Here is a 25,644-nt window from a genome sequence, read left to right on the forward strand (position 1 = left end):
AGTCCAAATGCACGGACTGTTCTAACCTGCAAAATATCCCTAAGATATCAATAAAGGACACAAACCAATCCTCTCCTTAACAGCCAGAGTAATGGTAGTGCAAGGACCACATCCTGACCTTAATTTTCAAAGAAGTATCTGGCTTTCTTTGATCCAAAATTGGTTATGAAGAGTCCAGATTTATCAGAAGGTACGAAAGGTTTTTCATTCTACCCTGGAGATGAGAAATGAAGATTTATAACAACACACAAGAACAGAATCCAGCTCTTCTCCTTTTGGGTAAACTTTACCACTGTAACAACAAAAGCTTGGCATCTGTTGAATTTTTCTTCTCATGTACTCAAACTTAAATGCATCTATCTCAATGGATCTTTTCAAGGGAAATTTCCAAATAGCTTTGATCAGCAAGACACCAATACTGCAAGCAAGTTCAGCAGAAAATGTTTTAGGCACCTAAATTACACTAATAGAGAAGGCTTTTCCTCACAATCAAGTCATGAACAGAAGATCTGGCCACATTCAATACCTAATTTCCACCACATGTGGTCTTGGGAAGCTGATCAATGGCACAGCAGATCAAAACTCATAGTTACATCAAACAACATGAACTGTACTCACTTTAGGCTACAACTGTGTACAACCTCTTTCTAGCCACATTCAACTCACTGATCTTTACCTTAGCCATAGAGTTTTCTGGTTCAACAGACAACACTTCATTCAGATCCTCTATAGCTGCCTGGTAATTCTGCAGATGATTGTGCACAGTGGCACGACGCATCAGAGCTACGAAAGAATGAAGTGTGTTATTTATGTATTTAAAATATAAAGTGAATAAATACACACTGGTTTTTCTAGATATAGTAAGTGCAGTTATGCAGTTTGAAAATTCTGTGCTTACTTCTATATTACTAACAACTGTTTTCTTGATGATCTTTAATGATGCAATTTCACATGACATCTTTTGAGGCAACAATCATGAATTGTGAAGCATCTTTTAATAATTTTCAAATTTTCCACCTCCACGCATGGAAATACAGTTAGCTACATTCAAGTCCTTGACTTCAGAAAGGAATAAACCAACAACTTTGCTTGTTTTCATGTCACTTTTAAATTAATTTATAATTCAGTGTGGGTATTATGGAAACACTGCATGAATACAAGAGGGCTTATAGTAATCATAAGGAAAACATGCTGCCATGTAAGAATTCCCTTCACATAGCAACAGGATGAACTGCATAATACTTCACTAACCCCCAAAGAACCATTAAAACTGCTTTGGGAAGCTATGCTGTTCCTTATTTGTATTTAGACCTATGTAAAGCTCAGTTCAGTCAACTAACAACATATACCATTTTATTTGCCAGAGGTAAAATATTACATTGAAATTTTATTTTCTCCTTTACCTTTTATGTTGCCAGGTTCCATATCTAGTACCTTCTCACAATCCTGCAAAGCATTGTCCCAGTCCTGAAGTTTGATTTCTGCTTGAGCTTTGTTATTATACACAGCTGCAGCTGGTATTACTGATAAACTCCTAAAAGAAAGGGAATATTGATCATGTTAGAGTCAGAGTTAGAAAACATGAATCTAGAAAAAGTTCACTACTGGAAGCTATAGGAATATTAATACTGGTACTCTAACCATAGTAGTGGTTAGAGACTCCCTCCTAAGTCATCACAGGCAACCATCCACCAACTAGATTTACTGTCTTCAGAGGCCTCTTGCTTGCCAGGACTTGGACCTGAGGTGTTGCAGAGGAGATGCCATGGCTCATCTGTCACTTAGACTACTGCCTCCTCCTGCCATCCATGTAGACTCCAAAGAAACTGCCAGATGGAATCTCTGAGAGATGAAGAGTAACTACACAGCTCTGGGGATTATGATGAAAAGCGTGGTGGTGGGGGAGGACACATGGGATTCTCCTTGATCTTGCTTGTAAGATGGAAAGATTCAGCAGTGAATGAATTCTCCAGGTCCATGTCTGGCTGCAGGGCTGGTATGTAGGGTTTTAGTTTCTGTGACAACAGGATTGTCTTTGAGGAACAAGGACAGCTAGGATGCACATAACAAAATGGTATACGGGAATCTTTACCAACAACCTTGTTAATGTTGCAAGGAAGACCCTAAACTGTGCTCTCTGGAAAGAATAGCAATGGAAGTGCCTGGGGGACAGCACACTGCAATAGACACAATTTCACTGTGAAAAAAACCATGGTTGAAGAACAATCTCAAATACTTGTCCACAAATGCACAACACATGGGAAACAAAAAAAAGAATAAAAGCTCTATGCAGCTATGATCCCAGTGGGATAATCAATGCATGCTCTTTAAAAAGGGTAGGAGGGTGAGGAAGAAGAGGAGATGCATTCATAAGCAGTGATTCAATGTGTGAAGGTTTGTCTTCACACAAGAGGAACAGGCAAGAGACTGACAAGCCAGTCAAGAAAGCCAATGGGTAAGAAGAAGAGGTCAGAAGAAGAGGTCATTTTCCATTCTAGCCACAGATGACCCCTTTGAGTTATTAACAATTCACTCCAAAATATTTTACTTAAATATTTATAATTGTAAGAAAGTAGATTGCAGATAGGATTAGAAAAGTGACCAGTTAGAACAGCATGGTGTCACTATCATACATTTCAGAGGCATACAATGCTCTATGGGGGTCAAAAATGGAAAAACTCTCCATTAGAAAGGATTCTGCCTATCCTTAGTTATTAGTACCTTATTTATGCACCAAAAGCAGACGTTTTTACTTATTTTTATATTTTGTATTTGTATTTTATTTATTGAATATGAAATACAGCTATAGACTTTTTTTAATGTTTGTGTAAAAAACCCAAACAAAACAAGAAAGATCCTTGAGCTGCAAAAAACCAAACCCATCATGCATCAAATGCCTCAGTTAAGGAGCCTGTGGTCTATGAATATCATTCCAAGTGTGCACAGACATACATATATACATATCTCTCTATATCAGCAACCTCCAGATAAATTTTCATAAGCTTTTCTACAAAATCCTAACTCCTTCATTGACATTATGAATGATAATTCCTAAACCTAAAGTCTCTTAAATATTTATTTTATTTCTGTTCCACACTATTTCTATTAATTATTTTCTCCATACTTATCTGCACTGACCACAAATATATTAACTTTCTCATACTTTTTTCAAGGTTATCCCACTATAATATCATAGCTCATTAATTATCTTCACATTTCATCTCACAGTAGTGTCATTTCATTATCCTCCATTTACACTGGTAATTAATACCTCAAGATTCCCAGGTACTGTAAATTTCTAAACAACAACTTTGACACTTTCTGATTTCTAGGGGTTTTTGAAGCCCTTAACATTTCAGAGCAGAGTTAAATTACACTTGGAATTATTTAGTTTCTCAGCACTCTGATTATCCTTTTATTTTTGTAAACATGCCCTTGAATCTCAATGCTTTAAAAAAATCTGAGGAAGTCTGTGACAACTGCAGATTGCATTCCATCACTTTCTAGCCCCTTCTCTTCTGATAAATAAAAATTAATATGAGTATGGATCAGTGCTTTAAATATTCTTCTGTCAAATCTTTCTGCTCTTTTGAAAATAATCTAATTGTCACTAGTTACTTCAGTAAGAAGTTGCTTCAATTACACTGGTCTGAAACCAACATTCACAAGTAAGAGTTATTAAAATAAAAGAACACAATAGTATTTACTCACCGAGTGTAATATGTCACTGCTTCCACATAATCGCCAGTGGCAAAGGCTTCATTGCCCTTTTCTTTCTCACGAGCAGCAATAAAAATTTTCTCTCTCTTTGTCATTCCTAGCAAAAAATATTTCTACATAACAACAACTAGCAACTTGCACAGATGTAACCAAAACAGTGAAATAAAATACTCTGAATCTCATAGTCTGCATTTTTTAAAAAGCACATGGCTTGCTAAAAGAGAAATTTGTATTTTATTTTCTGTAATAAAATGCTAAATTCTTCTGATAGGCATACAATTGAGCATGCAGAACTGTAGAAAAAAGCACTTGGCTAACCTCTACCATTCATTTATAATACCAGATGTATGCTTTACTTCTTTACCTTGTGCTGTCAACTAAACATAAACATTCTTACTGTTTATTAACCAAGACTAGACTTTTTTCAAATATGGCTTCAAGCTCACTTGATGATCAAACAACTTTCAGCATCTCTAGGCGCTGAAAAATAAAGGCACTTTCTGATATACTTCTTTAATTAGTATTCATACTCTACAACATAGTTTTACAACTAAAGAAAAATTACATTTCTAAGACATTACCAGTTGTGTCAATTTTCTTTTCAATTATGGGTAGACTTGGCCTACTGAAGAATCTTGCTTTTGAGTTACTTTCTTCACAGTCTTCATCAATTTTAGAACACTCCTTTTCCACATCGAACCTTTAATTCATAAAACAACCAATTCAATAATGCTGCATGGCAAGACTCCTCAGCTGACAGAAAGGCATATTGTATTTTTATTATAAACCAAAGGAAAAGAGATACAGGCTGCATTCAATTATTGCTGACCAAGAAAAATCTCTGTGTCACCTCCTCACCATATTCCCCAAAAAAGGAAAAATTTAAGAAACAGTATCATCAGGCTCCATCCCAGCTCTATCAAACATCTCCATTAACCTTTGCCAAAATACCTAAGAAACAGCTTCAAAGCATTTATACTGTAAACTTGAGACAAGTAGTCTCAGACATTTCAAAAGCTACTCTAAAGCAGCTTTTGAAAACAATGTTTAGGAATGTATATGAAAGAAATATTGCTGCTGTAATACTGTAAAATAAATATAGTAATAATTCCTACACTATACATAAACATTGTTCTTATTGCTTTTCTGTGTAGGGTGTAATGGAAAATAGCCTTTTCACAATAATCTGAACAATATGAATAATTTCTTTCTGAAATCAAGATACTATTTTGAAAATTTCTCCAACTCAAAACCTTTTCACATAACACTAATTGTTCTCCATTTTGAATATCATCTTTCCTAGCTTACTTTTATCTATTTATTATAAATTAACCACATTTCAAATAATTTTTTTTAAATAAGAAGCAAAACTCTTTGTTTAGAAATTGCCTAAACAATTATTTGAAAGCTTTGGAATTTTCCTCAAAGCATTTTAAAACCATGATATGCTTTAAATTGGAAAACATCTTTCAGACAGCTTTGTTTCAATGTACTCATAATCAAAAATAAATACTCTCTATGGAAAAATTCACAATCTGTACTATTATCAGCATGCTAAAACTCTTAAAGATTGTGTACATAAATGTGTAAACAAAATCTGTACAATTACTTTGGATACAGTACCAAGAGTAAAGAATAAATGAAACAATAAATTGTTGCAGAAATTATTTTTATGACCTAATTTCTTTGTCCACATTTGAGCAGGAAGGCACCAATTTCTGAAAGATAAGTGCATGAAAATAACTGCTATGCAAAGCTTATGCAGAACAGGGTTTTTTAAAGGGCTTTGGGATATAGTTTCATTACCCAAACCCCACAATATCTCCATCTACTGCACTGGAAATTTGTGCCTCCTCACTCTGATTCTACACCATTGTGTTCCAGATTTCAGGAACTACAGAAAAGCTTCTACAATGTGCAACACAAGAATAACAATGTGCTTTTTGCTTTCGGTGTTCAACAATTTGGGCATGAACCTGTCACGTAACTTGGGAAGGTGATGTGCCACCATTACACGATGCAGAATGTCTTTGTGTCAGAGCTTCATCCATTCTAAAATAGTTACTGTCTAAACCTCTATTAAGTGTAATTGCATCTGAGTAAACTGATGCACTGCCTGAAGCTCATTCTTTGAGGTCAGTGGGGTTCAGTGTAGGAGTCAGTATTCATCAGTTTTGTTTTCAGTGTAGAACTGTGCCTTTAGATATACACAAGTCCATGTTTATAGGTCCATGTTAAGTAACCCTAGAGCTGTTTTTAAAAATCTCATCAATTAAATAATCAATTTTTATTTATTTTTCTGCTGGTTTACTATATTTCACACACTTTGTACAAAAGTGTAGACTAACTTGTTCTCAACTGTTAGCAGCACAATGTGTCATTTGCATTTTAACAGAACATTTATTAAGAAAAACCAAAGTTTCACCATTGTTACAGTTCCTTAAAATGCTGACCTTAATACTGTTTCTGCAAAATACACCATGTTCCCTAGTTAAATAAGATTTATTAAAAACTGAAATATAAAATTAATTAAACATACTTGTCCCATTCACTGTAATCCCGTGGTACGTTTTTCTTGTTTCTTTGTTTGTTTTGCAAATTTTTATTCTAAAAGAGAAACAAACAGCCATCTTGTAAGACAATTTGTTGCAGCAGAATTCACAGTGGTTTTTTTGGTTTTGTTTCTGCAGTACATATTTTCCTAGTAACCACCACTACTCATGACTAAACTTAGTTCAGTCTTGAAAATGTAATTCATTTTGGTTTAAAGAAAATCTTGATGCATTTCACAAATCATTGCAATCTGAGGGACTCCTGAGTCTCACCCTTCTTGTCCACTGTCCTGTTGCATCACAGAGGCATTGAGTGAAACTTTCTAATGAGTATCTTGTGATGCCATCTTTCCAACCACCCTTTCAACACAGCAAGGGAGAACTCAAGTCTTCAGAAGACCCAGCCTTGTGATGAGTTGTTTGACACTGAGAGTGAATCAGGAACCTGGTTTTAGGCTTCCCTTTCCCAAGAGAATTCCAGGCACAGATTTTGGTAGTCCCTGGAACACTCACAACAAATTTGCAAATAAATTACTTCAAAGTAGTGTCTGAACTTCTTTTCACCACTTATCACTTCACTAAAGTTAATTCCATTATTATTTACATTCACTTTAGATTTTGCACAAGCTCCATCATTGAAGCCTGCCTTACCTAAAATTTATCTTGATGACCTTCCTGCAACAATCTCAGTTCTGACAATCAGATTTGACTGCCTTGTATCCCGACCCATCTCCTACACTAATGGACTCTATTTCCCTAGCTGTCCCCTTTGGCATCTCTTCTACCTCTGTCATGAGACTATACTTCTTCTATGCCCCTCCCTGCTTGTTGACTTCAAAATGCTTAATAGCAAGGTGTGGTTCCAAACAGGTATTTCACAATGGAACAGCCAGTTCAAAATATTCCTATCTACCCTATCCTGGCCATTCAGTCCTCCTCTTACCTTGCAGTCCAGCATTCATTGAGTTAGACCAGTGTAATTCTTTGTAGAATTGCATATTTGCAATTTTCTGTGTTTAAAAAATCTGATAGAGATCACAGTACAGTCTCCAAATATCTGTACCAGATCAATTCAGCATGTGATAAACTGGACCAAAGAAATGACCAGAAGCTTCCTAAACTCGCTTTGCCAGTGGTGACACTATAATGAGGACATGCTTCTGCAGCTGGATGTAAACACCTCAATTTACATAATGCAAATGTGACCCTTCCTGTAAACACTTCTGACTATCTATAATGTTAGGTTACACAAATTTTTGTAGTATATAACTCCAGAATTACTCTTAATGTTATGTTTTTCAGGAAGCAGACAAAATGACAAATATGTTCAGTGATCAACACATGTTTAGAGGAGGGAGCTCCTAAATACACCTTCCTGAAACATGAGTTATCCTTATATATCCATCCTGGTGTATATTACTATTTTAATGAATATCAAGTATTTTTTTTCAACCAAAGTCCTTAATTTAAATGAGCAAAAATACTGCAGCTCTCAGAAGAGACTCTCATAAGGTACTGACACTAATGCAACTCCAGCTTAGGGAGAGAACTACAGCATGTGCAGTTAAGAAATGAGGAAGAAACATTGACTCAAAACCCCACAATTAAAAAAAAAATCTCAAGTCTCATATATTTGAAATAATTGTAATCAAGTTGTGATTCCTACAGAGTCAGGAATTTCTGATAAATAGTATTTCAGAGGATCTCATCCAAGAGGCTTTGATAAAAAATGTACACTTGCATGCTGTGGAACTAAAAAAAATAAATCTCTGTGCTTGTCATGTTTCCTGCTACAATTCATAATGCATGAATCCCACTGGGTTTAAAGCTCACTGAACATTTTCTGGACCGAAGATGAACACACAAATTGGCTTTGGTACAGGTGACACGACTTGGCCTTGGTTCTCCTGTGGGCCTTTGTGCTGTCCTAAAACATTACTATTCTATGGCAGCTAACCAGTGTAAGTTTTTAATTCAGAATATCCAAAACAACACGAAGGCTATTCGATGCTATCATGGTGGATTTTTATAACATAAAACTTGTATGCATTTTGCATGCTCTGGGCTGTGGCATGAGGAGGTATCTGAGGATGCAAATCTTTCTGGAACAGTATTAGAAAACCATGTTTGGCAAAGAAGCCTAAGCTGAAATCCCATCAATACAGTCTTTTGAATATTAATATCTTTAAACACATGCTTTACTTCTCTCCTGGACAAAATGAGGCAGCAAAAATAATAATTATGCAGTGTGGACAGTTAAGATAGTTCTAGGCAGCATGATAGGAAAAGAGGGGTGTAAAACGGAAATTTCCACATTGTGTTATAGAGGGAAATATTGCAAAAATTTTACTCTTTTCAGCCTATTTTTGGAATTCCTCCCATGGATTCAAACCAATAAAAGAAAAACACTATACAGAGTTACAACTATCAGTAGTGAATTGAAACTACACTTACATATAGTATCAGCAAGAAAATCTGATTACAGACAAAACAAGATGCTTTCATTTACCAAATTTGTACCCATTAGTGCAATCCACTGGTTTAGGGTCAGTAATGATTTCCAGAACTGGATTCATTGAAAATGCTGAACTTTTTACGTATCAGATCAGAAGAACAGTCTCCAACCAAGTAATAACATAAAATTATGGACAGCTTTGTGCATTTATTTCCAGCAGAAAGGATAAATTTGGATGATTCTAAACCTGAACCCACTTACAAAAGTATATGATGCCAATCTGAAAAATAATTATAGTCCCAATTGATTAGCCAAACATGTTTAAAAACTGTAAGATGACACATACCTTTATAAGAAAGAAAGAAAAAAAGAAAAGCTGATTGAAGAAGAAAAGCTAATGTACATTATTCAATTATTTGAGATTTCATGTTGCAGGTATAAATGTAGTGTATGCCATATAAACAGCTTATTTTTATTCAGTAGGGATCTAGTAGTGGTATAACTGTACTGCTGCATAAAATGTTTCAGGCTTTCCTGCTCTCTTCCAGGACAGGTTACAATTCCCTCAGAGGTTCTCTGCTTAGACAAAAGGAATGGAAATCACATACCACAGGTAAAGCATAAAGCTGTATCTAGGTTTCCTGGGTAATAATGCTAACACCAAAACCTAGTAGGGAGAACAAAAGCTGAAGAGCAAAAGAACAAAATTTGATCTGAAGACTGCTGCATGGTTTAAAGGAAGAGGGGAAAAAAGGTGAATATTTTGTCTTTGAATGGAGAACACATCCTCTTTAGTAACATGGCATATCCTAGATTTCAAGACACTTTCCATCACTTTATGCTAACATTCTAAACTGGATTTAGTGAGTTCACATGGTATTAAACCATTTTCTGTTCTAGCAATTACACAGGACATGAATCAAGGATAAAGCGGTAGTGGCACAATCCATCTCAGCAAAATAGGACAGTCAAGAGGAACATACATTGCAAAATATTAAAGAGTACACATTAATTAAAAAGAAAAACCAAACCACAAACCAAACCAAACAAAAGCACACCTTAGTCTCAATACTAACCACTTATAAAACATTCACTGGAATCTCCAGCTTCTTGTATACCACATAACAGAGACTGCCTAGCTATCCCAAATGTCTTGGTCCAACATCTATGTACCAGCTGACAATAAGAAGTAGTTTCTGACAACATAAGAACACAGATCAGGCATTTACGAATACATAATTATTCAAGAAAATAGGAATTAATATGAAAGATCACACGACCTGTAAGGATCCCTTCATAATGCTTCTGACTCACAAACCTCCAAAAAGAACAATGCTTAATGAATTTCCTATTGCAGTGTCCCAGAATTAAAAAAAAAATTAATTTGAGAATCAGACTGAACTGATTTGTGACAATACCTGACAATTCAGAGAAATCCCATCCACACCTACTTGTCTACCAATCACTTCAGTAGCACTGTATTTAGTATTAGCAAGAAAAGCTGGCCAGAAAAAAATTATTTCAGGCAGATAAATAAATGAAAAAAAAGTAAAACTCACCAAAATATAAGGAAACTAATACCTGGGGGGAAAATGTAAATATGTTTTCTGTAGTCATGAAGATTTGTTAAGTCTGCTTAAGGGCTAAATTAGGAATTATGCTGTACAGCTGCAGTGGGAATATCAACACAAGATACCAACACAATCAAAGGCTACATGTACACCATAGCCTACCCAGTACAGGAGTGGCTACAGAGTAAAACAATTCCTGCAGAGGCTCTAACATCCCCACTGTATGAGTTCCAGGGTGTTTGTTTTGGACTGGCTTCTCACTGGCCCCATGAAACAAAAGCCTGCTGGCAGCTGGAGAAAATCTCCTGGCATAATTTCATCCAGAAGGAGCCTAGTTCACATGCTTAAGCAGTACTTGGAAATATGAATCGAAGAACATAAAAGGCTGTTTAAAGAGATCTGCTTTGGCAGTGAATTCTTGATCAGAATGAGAATATTATTGCAATACACATGCTAGTACTAAAAAAGTACTTTTGTTTAACCATTGGTCTCTTGCAAGGGAGCTTAAAAGTTTTTATTTTCTGGTTAACAAAATAAATCTAGTAAGAAAGGCACAATGATTAGAAGTTCATACATATAAAATCTCCCAGTTAAAAAAAACAAACTGGAGATACCTGATTAGTGGGAGGGCAGCTGCTGGAACAACGAATGGGAGGCAAGTTATCTTGTCTTTCATTTGGTGTGTCTGTTCTCAGGAGCTGTGATTTCTTATCATCTTCATTCATTTCTGCCAGCCAGCTCTGAAAATGAATAAATAATATTTTTTTTACCTTAAGGCAGTAGAGCAATTATCCTTAAAAAGCACTGCTCTTAGTGGGGAAAAGCAATTAAGACAAAGAGCAATAGTGCTTTTTTGAACAAAAAGTGATCTGCAAAAAAAAAAAAAATAGAATCTGTAGAGTTAAAATGAGCAGTTAATGTTCAGTAACATTAAGCAAGAAAATAAATTTTAAAACACAATCCTTTGATCATTTCCTCTTTTAATCAAATAATTACATTCTACTTTGGCACAAGAAGAAGATTGATACATTACAGTGATTATATTATGGACCACTATAAATGAGATCTTGTACCATCAGCTCACTATTAATTGCTTGCCATTCTTCAGCTGTGAAATCAGAAGCTGTGGCTGCAGGCTTATCTTTCCTCAGAGCTCTGCTCCTTGGATCCAAACACTCAATTCTCTTCTCACAAGCCAACGTCAGTTCAGGGTAACACCCCTCCTCACCAGACCTTTAAAATGCAAAGATAGAAATGCTAACAAAAAAGAACTGCACCACATCCTCCATGTTTCCTTCCATGTGTAGTCCATACAGTGACTGCAGAGGACTATTTTCCTGTTACAACCCAATTTTACTAACACCTAGTAACATTTTTATTAGAAAATCACAGTTAACCTTCAACCATTTTTCAATGCCCACATACACAGTTCAAAAGTTATCACCACAGTGCCATAAAAAAGAAACTTGTGTCATTTAAAGCAAAAGTTAAACAGGTGTGGCATCTGAAATTGCTAGTCATGCAACATGGATCATGAGGGAACCAAAACAGAGTGGCAGCATTTAAAAAAACCTAGCACTGAGCTACTCAAACTTTTGGGTAGTTAAAAAAATACTTGGATTTCAAGTTATATTGGGACACTTTTAGCATGATCACTTCAACTTCGTACTTTAATTTTAAATTAGAAAGTCACAGACAGGTTCAGACAAATAGAAATGGGTTTCCCTCAAATTTTACAGAACAGGAATATAATTATTAATGAAGTTAAAAAAATAAATTTACCTTAATACCCTGAGAATCTTTTCCAGGTGCTTAACATCTGTGCATTTCTCAATGAATTTGTAGTCCAAATGACTAATAGGTATTTGATATGTTTTAGTGGTTCCTTCACCCAGAAAATATGGTACTGACTCATCACCCATAACTAAATATTAAAAGAAAAAAAATTATTCTGTAAGCTTCTAGTTACATTTTGAAGTAATGCAAATTTAAGGAATAAAATTGCTGACACTCCACTCTCTCATGCAAGCAGACTTGTAAAAGAAAAAATATCAGATTTGAAGGCCTGATCACATTAACTGTCCCTGACTAGAGGTTTACAGACAGAAGTATGAGATATGCTTTGTAAGAGTATGCAACTCTACTGCAAGTCAGAACAATTCAGAAAAACCACTTAAAAATTGCCATTTTTTGCCTACCACATTCTCTGTTCTATTTAACACATACCTGTTTTAACCAAGTGGGATAATCGCAAAGGAGAAGACAGTGAAGGACACTCCTTTTTTCAGAGGGGAGAAGACATTAACCAGTGCAGCATATCTAAAGGAACAAAAATCTTTGGCTTCTCTGTAGACAAAATAAATTCACTTCTCTTTCCTCAATGACTGCATTTTCTGGGTCTCTGATTATGTTACACACGAATCTGAATCTTTTCCAGTAAGTCTGTAAATGAAGAAATGAGGGATTCAAATGAGACATTTCTGTCTCCCTGTCCCTTTGATCTGCTCATCTGCATCTTTTTCTGTTTTGACCACAAGCTCTATGGAGCTGAAATTCTTTTTTCCCCCCCTTTTATATAGTGCACAAAACAATCAGTTAATTTTGAAGAAATACAATAAGGGCAACTATCTAGTATGTGAAAACAGCTATGTGTAGTTATAGACCAAATTAAAATAATTATGCTCTAATGTCTTGCATAATTACGCACATTAATTTGTAGTTACACAAAAATGTTTACAATACAGTAGCACTTAAACAATAACTGGTAATAATTAGGTGTTGCATAGAGATTCTGCCCCAAGACTTTACGGTTTCAGTACTGGAAAAGGAAGAAGTCGTATGGAAGAGGGACAAATGTAGGAAATCATTAAAGAAGAGTAGAAGAATTGAAAGCTCATCACCACCGGCGGTTTTTCCCGTTTATTCCCGCGGCCGTTTATTCCAGCGCAGCTCTCGGGCACCGCGGTGCCCAGGGCTCGTGGTGACACAGCCCGGCTGCAGCACAGCCTCCCCACACGGCCCCGGCAGGATCGGGGCTTCACCTCCAGGCCGGCCCCGGGCTGCCCTGACGCCCCGCCGGAGCCGGGAGCGCGGCCGGCCCGTGCCTAGCAACTGTTGCTATGTACAACATGGCGCCGGGGACACGGCGCTGCCCGCCCCAGGGATGCCCTGCCGAGGCTCCCGCACAGCCCCGCCGGGCTCCAGCGGCCACACTGCCGTCGCCCTGTCGTTCTCCGGCACCCACCTGCCCGGGGCCGCGCTGTCTCCGGGACACGGACGCGGCCCTGCCCACACCGCAGCCGGGGCCGCCCGGCCCTCGCCCAGGCCGCGCAGGCGCAGCTGGGCTCAGGGCGGGGATCCGGGCTGAGGGGAGCGCCTGCCGAGGGCGGGCAGAGATACAGCGCCCGGCGTGCGCATCACCCTTGTGTTTCAGCGTAGTATTTCACTCAGCGGAGAGCAAGCGGTCCCTCTCCCGACGCCGGTGTCCCCAGTTAAGTGTTGCCCGTCAGCTCTGCACTCCCCCAGGGCTACTCTCCAAAGGATGTCCGTGCCCCTTCCCGAGGGCAGTGGGGCTCTCCGCCGCCTTAGTCCGCAGCCAGAGGCACCCGGCATGCCCGCACACGGACCAAGCCCGCCTCCGTGCGCCGGCGAGCTCCGGCAGCGCGGCTGCCGCCCGCTCCTCCTCACCCTTCCCAGCAGCCGTGTCACAGCCGACCCCTTCGTTCTGCTGTGCAGGCACAAGGTGCACGCTGTGCGGGCCAGGCTGGTGAACTGATGGCAGCTGTGTGTTAAAAAAGGTTATCATTTATACCCGAGTGTATCTGGTTTCCAGGAAAAAAAATCTAGTCTTTGTAGCATAGATCAGGTACCTAAGAAAATCTTAATCAAAAGCCCCAAAACAGCATCTCAGAATACTCTTTTCATCCCCTATAACAAGCCACTGCAGTTCATTTACAAGCCATCGCACAGTCATGCAGACCTTAAAAAAGTTATTATTATAGTGATGAGATAAGCAAGTTATCTCAGCACCATCAAAATGGAGATCAGACACACACAATCCAGCAGTATGGAGTAGTATCAATGGTATTACATAACACACATCACAGACAGATGCAAAAAGTTTTGGCTCATCATCACAAACCCACCACTTATTACAGACCCCTGAAAAGTCATCTGAAAAGCAAAACACTTTTTTGGGGTGCTACCCAAAAAATTTTTGTAACACAGATTTAATTCTTTCCTTGAATACAAACAAGTCAAACAGCACTTAAGAAATTTCTGTTTCCATATTGTTTCTTAATGTTTAACTTGCCTCTCTCTCCCTCTTCTTTCAGGAGAAATTATTTTTTCACACTTTCAGACATCCATACTTTTGACATGTCCACAACTGGGCGCCAGCATTGGGTGCTCTGATGTCCTTTAAGATTTTCTTTTTTGAAATCCAGATCAGTTTCAAATCTAGCCTTCTATTTATTTTCAGTAGAATTTATTCAAATCACAGTTATTTTATGCAGTTCATTGGAGTCCAAAGAACATTTAGCAAAGTTAAAATGCAAATAAAGTTTAGATGAGAGTAATGAAAACAAAGATAACTCAAAAAGAATACAATTATCACTGAATTTAAAAAACACTGCATACTTTGACTACAATTTAAACAACAGCTTTAGAAATCTACTGATGGAAGACAATATAGACAAAATTTAGTTTTACAATGAACTTTAATATTTCAATCTCTTAAAACACAAATAAGAGCGTGCATTTACACACAAACAGTTTTACAGAACAAAGTTATCAGAAAGATTGTATAATGAAGTCACTATCTTCAGCAGACATCATCGAGCATCAAAAACTACCACTGGAATAATGCAGTTAAAGAAAAAATATGTTGTGATTGAAAAAAAGATGGGGAGAGGAAAAGAGACTGTCTAAATCTAATCACAACTTTCTACATAAAGTATTTCAAAAGTCATCTATAATAAGATGCTGAATAATATCAACAATTACCAGTATGTTACCCAGCAGACTATAGTAACTTAATCTAGAAAGAAAATGGAAAAAAAAAAAAAAGACAAAGTGCCAGAAAAGAAATCCAGGTGCCAAATAACACTGCAGAGATTGTTCTACAGTAGTTTGCTCTCCTGTATTGATTTTTGACCCTGAAGAATTGCTATGTGATTTTTTGAATCTTCCATTCTGTTTCCCTTACATTCCATTTCCCTTTGTCTCCCTTCACAGCTCTCCAAAGGCATTCAAGTGCACTTGTAAAAGGATACATCTTTTTGTCCTTTTCTTGTACATTATTCTGTAGCCACATTCTCTGCACCTGATAGGATCTCTTGCCTTTATTTCATTTTCTGTATGACATTCTGATGTTATGGAGGAAGAAAAAGGAAGCGGGGGCAAAGAAGAACAGCACTGTTAATGCAAAGATAACTTTGAAAAGTTGTGATAGTCAAACACCTACTTGTGGCAAACAAACATAGCAAGTGCAATGAATCTGTATCAAGAGCTCAAAGATAACAAGATACCATGAAAAAAAAGGAAAAGAGAAAATAAAAAGCAAGCTTCACTTACATTAAGATAAAAGAGAATCTTGGTAAAAATCACCCAAATATTACTGCATAGAACACATTCCACACTTGATACTAGATCATCTACTACTGAAAATTTCAGTTCATCCCTCCAAAGCACAAAGACAAAAGACAAAATATTCCAGGGACTCCCAAAAATCAACAATTTTTAAGTTGTTGATTTGTCTATAGGTAAGAGAGAATTTGACTGCTGTACTTCAGGGAAAGCTGAGTGCCCTTACAGCACTGTCAATAAAACACACAGAGATGGAGGAGCTCCACACAGCAACACAAGCTCCAGGGAATTACCTCCACAACACTGTGTATGTACCCCATACACGTGTCACCATCACTGCATAAAGCTTTAAACATCATCAGGACATACACTGCGACTATTTGTATCTATGCACCCTTCAGTGTAATGACTAAGCACCATTCATTGTTAAAGCACCAAATCTCCAGTAACAAGTAATAAAAAATCAGTAATGTCTTTTCTTTACCTCCACAAATGTAAATCATTGGCTGCTGCTTTGGAGGCTGAACATCCTTCTGTGAATCCATGTTCTAAAACAAAAAATACACAACATGCACATTAGCTTGGGTGTGGGATGTTTTGGTTTGTTTTTTGTTTCCAAGGCATATACAATCACTTTAATATCTCAAGCTAAAGGTAAGAGAACATGAAACCACTTCCTTAAAAGTAAATACAAACAAATTCCATTTATATTTGATGCACAGGGCATGGGTTAATTCAGGCTGAAAGAGACTTCAGAAAGTAATTTAGTTTGACTTCTTAAAAGCAAAGTAACATCAGGTTCCACAGAGCTTTACCACTCTGGTATAGAAAATATCTAAGGATGACGACAACATGATGTTTTATATTAAACAGTATTTTAAACATTAAAGACCAATGAGTAATATTTTTTTTACTCCTTCCTGCCAATGTTAAGAATTTCCTTGCTGGAAATATAAAGTTCAATAATTTCTTAGATGCCACTCCTGTAACAATGGTCTAACAAAGAAGGTAAGCCTTGTCATTTTTCCTCCCCCTCTGACACACTAGCTAACCTGATAGACTATTTGTTGTTCTAAGGTGTTAGAAATACTGGGAACAGACTGTGGGTAGAAGAGTAGCAGAAATTGAAAAGCAAAACAAAACAAAACCCAAACAATGAATGGCCATAGATGAAATTCAATCCTTCAAATCCTACCAAATCAAGAGTAATAAACTCAATGCTATTCTCCAAACAGCTCTTAATGTCCTATAATGGTTTTGATTGTTCAGACTTTAATTTAAAGACAAGTATTTCTTCATGGCATCAGACTAAATAGTTACATATACTCCACAAAAACTCCACCAATCTTTAAGTAATCCTATCCTAACATGTAAATGTCCTTGCAACCATGAATTTCAAGGTGGTTACTGTACATAGATAAACACTTTTCCCCCATCAAATTTAAGTCTAGACAAGAACACGAATATTTCCTATTAAGTTTTTTGAGGCTGCTGTTTTCTGTATTGCTGTTCTGACACAGAATACAAGAATTCCTAACCCTTATGCCAGTAAATAGCCTTCTTGATGCTTCCTTATGAGAATGGCTTTCTGATGCTTTTGCATACAGCAAATATTTCCCTCAGCTTCAGCATTTGTTTCAGCATAAATTCAGCTGGGAAAACCATGACACTGAAAACAGGGCAGAGACATTTCATACTTTATGAGACTGATCAACACTTGACATACCATCTTTTTAAAACTCCCACTACGTCACTCCATTTAGGAGAACTGGAAAGAATCCATTACACTCTACAGCTTTCAAGTATGGTACACCATAATCATAGTGGTATCTTAACTCACATGTGCTACAGTTTTTTTGTGTCAGCACGTTGCAGTAAGGTATGTGCAGCCACCCACTACCACTGGAAAACAACAGACATCTAAAACACAGCTGAACTAAGGTGGATCACAGTTGTAGCTAAATAACCTGGGGTAGTGCTTCCTGTGCAGTAAAATTACACTGCTGCTAAGGGCAGCAGTGAATTCAGTTCCGTGTTTTGCAGGGAGGTACCATAGTTTAGCTGGCCTTCACACACCCTGCAGCCCTAAGTGCCACCAAGCTGGCAGAGCCCACAGGCCCAGTGATACAGCAACATGGGCTGGGGTGCAGCCAGAATCCATTGCCAAGATGTGGGGGTACCATGTGCAAGTCACCTCAGCAAAGCACAGAATGGGAAAGGCTGGAAGGGACACCAGTGGGTCACCTGGTCCGACCTCCCCACTTAAGCAGGATCATTCTAGAGCACATGGCACAGGAGTGCACCCAGATGGTTTCTGAGTATCTCCAGTGAGGGGGATTCTGCAACCTCTCTGAACAATCTGTTCAGTGAGCAGTCACTCGCACTGTAAAGAAGTTCTTCCTCCTATTCAGGTGGAACTTCTTATGCCTCAGTTTCTGCCTGCTGCCTATTGTCCTAGTGCTTGGCACCAACCAGAGGAGCCTGGCTTCATCTTCTTGGCACCCCTCGCTTCAGATATTTTTACATATCAATGAGGTCCTCTCTCCGAGCATCTTTCATGCGCCCGTAAAAGAGGCCAACCCGCTCCTTCACGTCTCGCAGAGGAGAAGGGCAGACAGCCCTCACAGGGAACGGGCCCCAGGCCCCCCCCCATCCCGCCCCAATTCCAACCTCCGTCCCGCGGGTCTGGCACGCAGAAGCGAAGCCCACGAGCCTGGTCCCGGCCCTTCCCTGCCCACCACGGCCGCACCAGCACCGCGAAGGGAGCACCCGGAGGATCCGCCCGCCGCTCCCGCCGCTCCGCCGGCCTCGCCGCCTCCCCGGCGCACGCTGATGACGCGAGCGGGGCGGGCTGTGCTTCACCGCGCCGCCAATGGTAATGAGGCTGAGAAAATAACAAATATTCCGTTCTGGGTGTTAGCCACCTGGGGGGAAAAAAAAAGGCACACAGATTATTTTAAGACAGAAGCTTCCATACGAATAGCAGCGTCAGTTGTCAATAAAGAAAGTAGGCAGCTGCATGGTTAGGTAAAATGAGCCCCAAGGTACCCGATGTTTTCATTCTTTTATTTAGCTGTACCCAACATATTCGGGATACAGAACGCCCCGCGCCAGACCTGGTCATACAGCTGCGGAGTTTTAAACCACCGAGGTGTTCTACCTAAGGTCCCCTCTGTTTTCAGAAGCATTTTACCAAAAATTTCGTGGATAAAGCCGGCATCTTGATATTTGGATGCCGTGGTCGGTATCATATGTACCCACATGAAGCCAGACTTACATACTACAAACATATAAATGGCACATTTTAAGTGTCAGGTTCTGTGATGAAAGAAGTTCATGTGTCGGTATTTCCCGATGTACTAAACTAAAGCAGTGCGGGCAAGATTTGAAATGACACCGCTTGCTCTTTGTCACTGGCTCCACCTCGCTTGCGGCAGGAATTTTGAATCTTCGACTGACAGTTTGTATAATTAGGTATCTTTGCTGTATTTCTTTCCTCCCTCCCCCCCATGTTTAACGAATACTATGTTTTGTGAACATGCCAATTTAAACTACTAGATCGTTCTAAGGTTCCCTAGTTTGAGGAAAAATCTGTTTCTGAATATTGAATGAAAATTGTTTCCTAAGCATCCAAATTAGTACGGATGAGGTTTTATCAGTTGTAATTAATTGATGTTCTCCTACCAGCAAATGACCTTCATATAGGACTTGTAACTTCCCTAAAACGAACTCAGATAATAGAAAATAATTGTAGTTTTCCTAATTTTGTGTTTAAATTAAACGTAATAAAATCACAGAAATGGCTTCAGACTTGCTTCTTCAGACTGCTCTTTAAGAATAAAGCTAAACATAACTTTTGGAATGTCAGAATGAAGCACGGGCAAGAAAAATGGTTTGTAAAAGGCAGAGGTATTGTTATAGGTCACTAGTTGCATACGCTCCTCTGCTACGGAGCCGCTGGTATGGGTGGGTACCAAGAGTTTAAACAGAGGAGAAAAACAGCCTGAGCTCTCTCGTGGTAAACGAATGGTAAGAAATTAGCAAATCCTAGAAAAGCAAATAGCAACCCCCGCCCCCCCCCCGGTATTATTTCTCTAGGCTCATTAGTATTTTAAAAATGCGTTTGTCAACCGACAAATTTAAAAGGACTTAATAAAAATATCTCCATGAAGAATTTAGTTAACCCTCTGAAAATAAAGTTTCCATTATTAATAAAGAAATAATGTAATTGTTTGATTATCGGCATCCTTTCAACGTTCACTTGGAAAAATAGGATGCTTTACCAGGTCTTAAAGCTTCGGTTACTTCAGTTGTTTCCGATAAAATCCGCCCCTTACGAGAGGAGCACTTTGGTAAGTCCCGTTCCCATCTGCTGGTAAATTCTAGCCCTAAAGATGCTCCTTCGGATTTAGAGTAGCAGAGAGTGTTGAGACGGTGTGAGAGACTTCCACTGTACTGTAAAGTGAAATAATTCTTGGGGAATGGGAAGGCAAATGAGAGGAAAGGCTTGTATGTCGAGATGGGGAAGGCACAGGGGTACAGGTACTTTAGACAGGGGAAGGAAATGCAGCCGTAACCGAGCGCAGTGCGAGTGTTGCAGAATGTTTCACCTCGTTTCACTTGTTAGAAGTAGCGTTCTCAGGTTTTGGTTGATTTTTTTTTTGTAGTTGTTGTTTTTGTTTTGTTTGTTTTTTGTTTTGTTTCTTTTCGTTAAAACACACTTTGTAGTGTGACTTCTGTGTATTGCATAAAATGTCGCAATTGCGACTTGTTAAATTTCTGGATATTTTTGATCCAGCTCGCATAAATCCATCCAGGTTTGAGTGACGGAGCCAGAGTTTGTAGCGGCTGTGTCCCACTAGTAATCTTCCAGGTTTACTGAGAAGATATCTTATAAATAAGTACAAATATTTGAAAAACAATTTTATTCCTGCGAAACAGACGGTACTACAGAAAGCACCCGCAGAAAAGTTTACTACCTTGAAGAAAGTTTTTAATGTTTTCTCTTTTTAAAAAGGAAGGGGGAGATAATCCAAGAACCTTTCGCTTTTTAGCCATAACTGTTACCTTGTAGTCAAATAAAGCGATATTATTTCCCTAATAATGTCTGCTTCCGCCGGCTGAGTCGGGAACTTTTAACCCCTTATTTCCTCGGGCCCCTCTCAGGCTGCCTCACACCAGGAGGAGCGGAGTTGCCAAAGGGGAAGGCTGAAAATTGCCAGACACCACGAACAGAGGTTACTTTACTAAAACCGGGAGTTTTCTTATTAAAACGTAGGTGTTGCATTTAGAGTCGGTTTTGGGTCTGACATTCCGCATCCCGCCGGTGTGAAGCCTCCCGTTATCCTTACCGAGCCCAGGAAAAACAGCCATCCATGTGGTCATTGTTTTGGCGGGTTTGTATTTGGGTTTATTTTAGTTTACAGAAAAACTAAAACCGCAGCAAAACTCAGCCGCCAGTTTCTGAATTACTACAAGATTTTTAACAAATTAAACGGGAGTAGCCGTAGGCCGTTCACGACAGGACAAGGTCTGGAAAACGTGCTCTACACTGTAGCCAGGGAGAATGGTCCTTCGTGGAATCTCGGGCAAAAAGTACATGGGGAGATCTGAGGAGAACCTACGCAGTGCTGGAGTCGGGGATCCTCCTCTCGACTGCTTTGAAGGTGATGTACTTGACAAATGATCTGTGACTGTTTAGTCCTGGGCTGTCCGGTAAAAAGGTGCTAATTAACTCAAATTAAGTAGCGCCCTTATAACCCAAGCTTAAAGGCTGTGGTGCAGATAAGGATTATTCGCTGTGAATGCCTCAGGCACCCCTGAGCCACCCCTTAGAGCCGGCGCCCCTGCGCCTCCGCCCCCCATTCCCCTCCACCGTAGGGAGCGGAGTGGGCTCTGGCAGAGGCGGGAAAACCTCACCCTCACTGGGCGCCTCTGGGGAAGCAGAGCAGGGGCGGGAACGATTCAGGGGCGCTTTAACAGTGGGCTGGGTGCGGCGGGGGCCGTGGGGCTGAAGTGTAAAGCGTGACGAGCGGGGCAAGCCTCGCCGCTGTTCCCTCACGTCCCCGCGGGGCGGGCTGGGCACTCCCGGTCTCCTCAGGCTCCCGGCCGGGCCAGGGCGGAGGGGGCGGGGAGGCAGCGGTTGGTCAGGGCGGGTAGTTCAAAGCCGAGCGAGGGAAAGCGGCGGCGGCCGCACGCGAGGGGCCGGTGTGGGTGGGGAGAGCGAAGCGGCTCCTCGCCAAGGGCAACGGGCCTGGGGCCGGGCGGTGAGAGCTGCTGAAGTTCCTCCAGCCCGCTTTTCCTCCTGCTCCTTGCTTTCAGCCCTGCTCGGGGTGCCCCGTCGCCCCCTCAGCTGCTCCCGGTGGGAGGGCGGCCTCCAGGCTCCGCTCTGTGCCCACCGGTTTGCCAGGCGAGAAAGCGAAGCCGTTGCTTTGCTCGTGTCCGGCATCCCAGGGGACCGAGAGACCCTCGGGTGCTGGTCCTCAGCTGCGTCTCTATTATCGCCATCGCTGGGTAATTAGGCTTTGCAGTTAACACATGTATTTGTGGAGTGAAAACTCTCTTGTCTGGGTAATGTTTCTCTTGCACCTCTTTCTTTTCTCTCCACATACTTTCTTACTTCAGGTTATCACTAGGGGTAAGCAATACTTTGAATACACCGCATTTGCTCTGGAAGATCTTGATTTGCTTCACAAATTAGGGTAAGTGACCCACATCATGCAGACAGGACTTGGCTGTGTCATCTTCAATATTATTACCTGGAAGGTATCAGTGACTTTGGGGCCAAAGAGCGGAGTCTGTTTTACTGCAGATACCGTATCTGTTTAAATAACAGCAAAAATATTTCTGTATCACCAAGACTTTGTCTTGATCTGTTTTGTTAGCAGTGGTAACAAAATTGTTCAATGCATAAGTGTTCTGTGTGTATTACTGAGGAATATAAGTTGCTAGGAACAGGTGTAACTCCATCCTAGAATTTATGTCTACATTGGAGATACCATTTATATTGTCTTCTAGTAACGAACATTTTCACCTCTTTAGGGTGCTTGGGAAGACTAAACTTGTTAGAAATTATTCGTTGTCCGAATCTGTGAATCCCGTACTAAATTTAGTTTGGGTCTCTGAATATGAATTATTTTGTCCAGTAAACTCCCAGAAAATTTGCAGTTTACTTGTAAATTGATTTGAGAATGGCGAAGTTAATAATAGATATGAGAAATGCACAGAGCACATAAATCTGTCCTTAGTAGATATTGATTTTGTTACTTCCTCTGTAATTGACTAGGTGTGACCCGCCTTTCCTTCCCTGCACATCTGTTTGATCACATCTAACACAAAGCTAATAAAACTTCCAGGAACTAGTTAGATCCCCAAATGAAAAAGGTGTGGTGTTATGGCTCAAATTTAGTAGATTAAATTCTCATAATAAAAAAAAAGTGCTTATAAAAGGTAGTGTTATAAGAGATTTTGTTAGGTATCTCTTGTGAGTAGAAATAGACTCTTGTTCTATTATGAGAAATGTTTAGCACCTCTGAAACGCTTTTCTTTTTGCATTTGTAAAATGAGACTTTGTATTAAATTAAAGCTTAATTTGTGCAGGTACTACAGTTTAGAAAAGAATCATATACAAGCTCGAGGTGTGTACTGGGATTTGTGTAAATCCCAGAACGGTTCAGGTTGTAAGGGATGTTAAAGATCATCCAGTTCTGAGCCCCTTCCATGGGGCTCAGGGCCTTCTTCTAGTAGATCAGGTTGTTCTGAGCCACATCCAGTGGGACCTTGAACACTACTAGTGTACACTAGTGATGGAGTGGCTTCTTTGGGCAACTTGTTCCAGTGTCTCATTGCCCTCATAGTGAAGAATTTCTTCCAAACATCCAACCTCACTTTCCTTATTTCAGTTTAAAGTCCTTACTGCCTTGTTTTATCACCAAATGCGCTTGTCAAAAGTCTCTGGCTTTCTCAATGGGCACCCACAGGGTACTGAAAGGCTACAGTTATTTTCTTTGAAGGATTCTCTTCTCCAGGCTGAGCAGCCCTCACTGTCTCAGACTCTTCAGGCAGAGGTGCTCCAGCCCTCTGATTATTTTCATGCTCTCCTTCTGGACTCACTCTAACACATCCATGTCCTTCTTATTTTTGGGGGCCTCAGGGCTGAAGGCAATACTCCATGTGAGGTCTCAAAATTGTGGAGTAGGGCGTAAAGAAGTAAAAATAACTATAAAAATGTATGAATGAACGGAGAGGTATAGAAAAGAGGTGAAATGAAGCTTAATGGGCGGCCGTTGTTCACTCATTGTCAATTGGCAGTTTTATTTATATTCTCCTGTAATGTTTTCTAACAGATCCGAATCGATGTCGTGCTCTCACAGGCTCCCCCTGCCGGACGCTGGCCGCTGTACAGCATTATATTCGGCTTCTACTTGAGTTACCAAAATTTCTTTAACTCTGCTATTCTGACCTCCCTTATAGCTGCAAAATCTTGCTTTGTTGTGATTTTGATGTTAATTGAAGCACAAGTTTGCTTCTTTTATAATGTAATGTTTTAATTTTTATTCTGTTCTTAATTCTCCCATAGAATGCCTGAGAATGAAACTGCAAGCATGAGGTTTTCCTGTTGTTGTTTCTTCAGCATCCTGCCTGAAAATTAATTTTCTAAGCCTGGGAGCCTTTGGGCTTTTGGTAAATGTGTGATTAGTTCGACTGTATTTAAGGGAAATACTAATATTTTGAAAGGTAAGTGTGGATATGTGATTTTTTTTTTTTTTTTGTGGGATTGAGATTTTGAACAGCTGTCTCTAGCATTCAGTTTAAATCTCTATCAACATTTTTGGCAATAATATCTACTGACAACATTTGCTAATTAACTGTAGTTTTGCAAAATTCAGCATAAAAATGAAGATAATGCCCTCTTGTTATGACAGATTTTTTTTTAATAGGTCTTTGTCTTCTTACAAAAAGAAGAGCTATGCTCATGTGGTCCTTTGCTAATGAATAATTGACTGAAGTATAGAAGTGTACTGCACAGAGATTTCATACCTTTAAAAATGTAGGAAAAAGTTCTTTTCTGGTTCATGACAAAGCCTTTTCAGCCTAGTTCCTAAAACCATGGAATCACAGAATGTGTAAGATTGGAAGGGACCGCTGGAGATCATCTAGTCCAACTTTCCTGCTTGAGCAGGGTCCTTAGAGCACATTACTCAGGGTTGTGTCCAAATGGCTTTTGAATATCTCCAGAGAAGGAGACCCCGTGAACTCTCTGGGTGGCCTCTTCCAGTGTTTTGTCAGCCTCTCAGTAAAGAAATTTTTTCCTGTGTTCAGGTGAAAGTTTCTATGCAGCAGTTTCTGCCATTGCCTCTTGTCCTATCACCAGGTACCACCAGGAGGAGCCTGGCTGCATCCTTTTGGTGCCCTCCCTTCAGATACTGATAGACATTGATAAGGTCCCTTCTCCAGGCTATACAGGCCCAGCCTTTCCTCATAACTCAGGTGTTCCAGTCCCCTAATAATCTCTGTAGCTCTACTGGACTCTCTCCTGTATTTCTTTGCCTTTCTTGAACTGGAAAGCTCTGAACTGGATGCAGCACTCCAGGTGAGGCCTCAAAAGGGCTGAGCAGAGGGTCAGGATCACATCCCTTAACCAGCTGGCAATGCTTTTCCTCATGCACCACAGGGTACCCTTGGCCTTCCTGGTCACCCTGCTGGCTCATGGACATTTTGTTCTCCACCAGGACCTTCCCTGCAGAGCTGCTTCCCAGCA

The 25,644-nt window shown here is 39.7% G+C and overlaps 2 protein-coding genes across 3 annotated transcripts in view; both read right to left on the reverse strand.

The window, feature by feature from the left end:
• SPAG1 (sperm associated antigen 1) overlaps positions 1-13,631 on the reverse strand; it is a 37,371-nt gene extending 23,740 nt beyond the window's left edge. Inside the window, exons 1-10 of one of the 2 annotated variants that reach the window (XM_058028469.1) lie at positions 13,543-13,631; positions 12,525-12,740; positions 12,081-12,222; positions 11,372-11,531; positions 10,913-11,038; positions 6,260-6,327; positions 4,302-4,420; positions 3,712-3,817; positions 1,404-1,534; positions 677-783 (exon numbers count right to left, since the gene is read on the reverse strand). In XM_058028469.1, coding sequence (XP_057884452.1) covers positions 677-783; positions 1,404-1,534; positions 3,712-3,817; positions 4,302-4,420; positions 6,260-6,327; positions 10,913-11,038; positions 11,372-11,531; positions 12,081-12,220 — 957 coding nt within the window. In that variant the 5' untranslated portion in view covers positions 12,221-12,222; positions 12,525-12,740; positions 13,543-13,631. The remainder of the gene's footprint in view (positions 1-676; positions 784-1,403; positions 1,535-3,711; positions 3,818-4,301; positions 4,421-6,259; positions 6,328-10,912; positions 11,039-11,371; positions 11,532-12,080; positions 12,223-12,524; positions 12,741-13,542) is intronic. The other variant, XM_058028479.1, reaches the window with a different exon arrangement.
• Positions 13,632-14,997: 1,366 nt separating this feature from the next.
• On the reverse strand, positions 14,998-18,694 carry POLR2K (RNA polymerase II, I and III subunit K). Its single transcript, XM_058029536.1, has 4 exons — positions 18,555-18,694; positions 16,369-16,432; positions 15,572-15,664; positions 14,998-15,153 (listed from the first exon to the last, which is right to left on the reverse strand). Exons 2-4 carry the CDS (start codon positions 16,427-16,429, stop codon positions 15,131-15,133), a joined length of 177 nt encoding a protein of 58 aa, XP_057885519.1. The 5' UTR covers positions 16,430-16,432; positions 18,555-18,694; the 3' UTR covers positions 14,998-15,130.
• Positions 18,695-25,644: the final 6,950 nt, after the last annotated feature.

Source organism: Melospiza georgiana, chromosome 1 (genome assembly GCF_028018845.1).
Source record: "Melospiza georgiana isolate bMelGeo1 chromosome 1, bMelGeo1.pri, whole genome shotgun sequence".
Classification (NCBI taxonomy): Eukaryota; Metazoa; Chordata; class Aves; order Passeriformes; family Passerellidae; genus Melospiza; species Melospiza georgiana.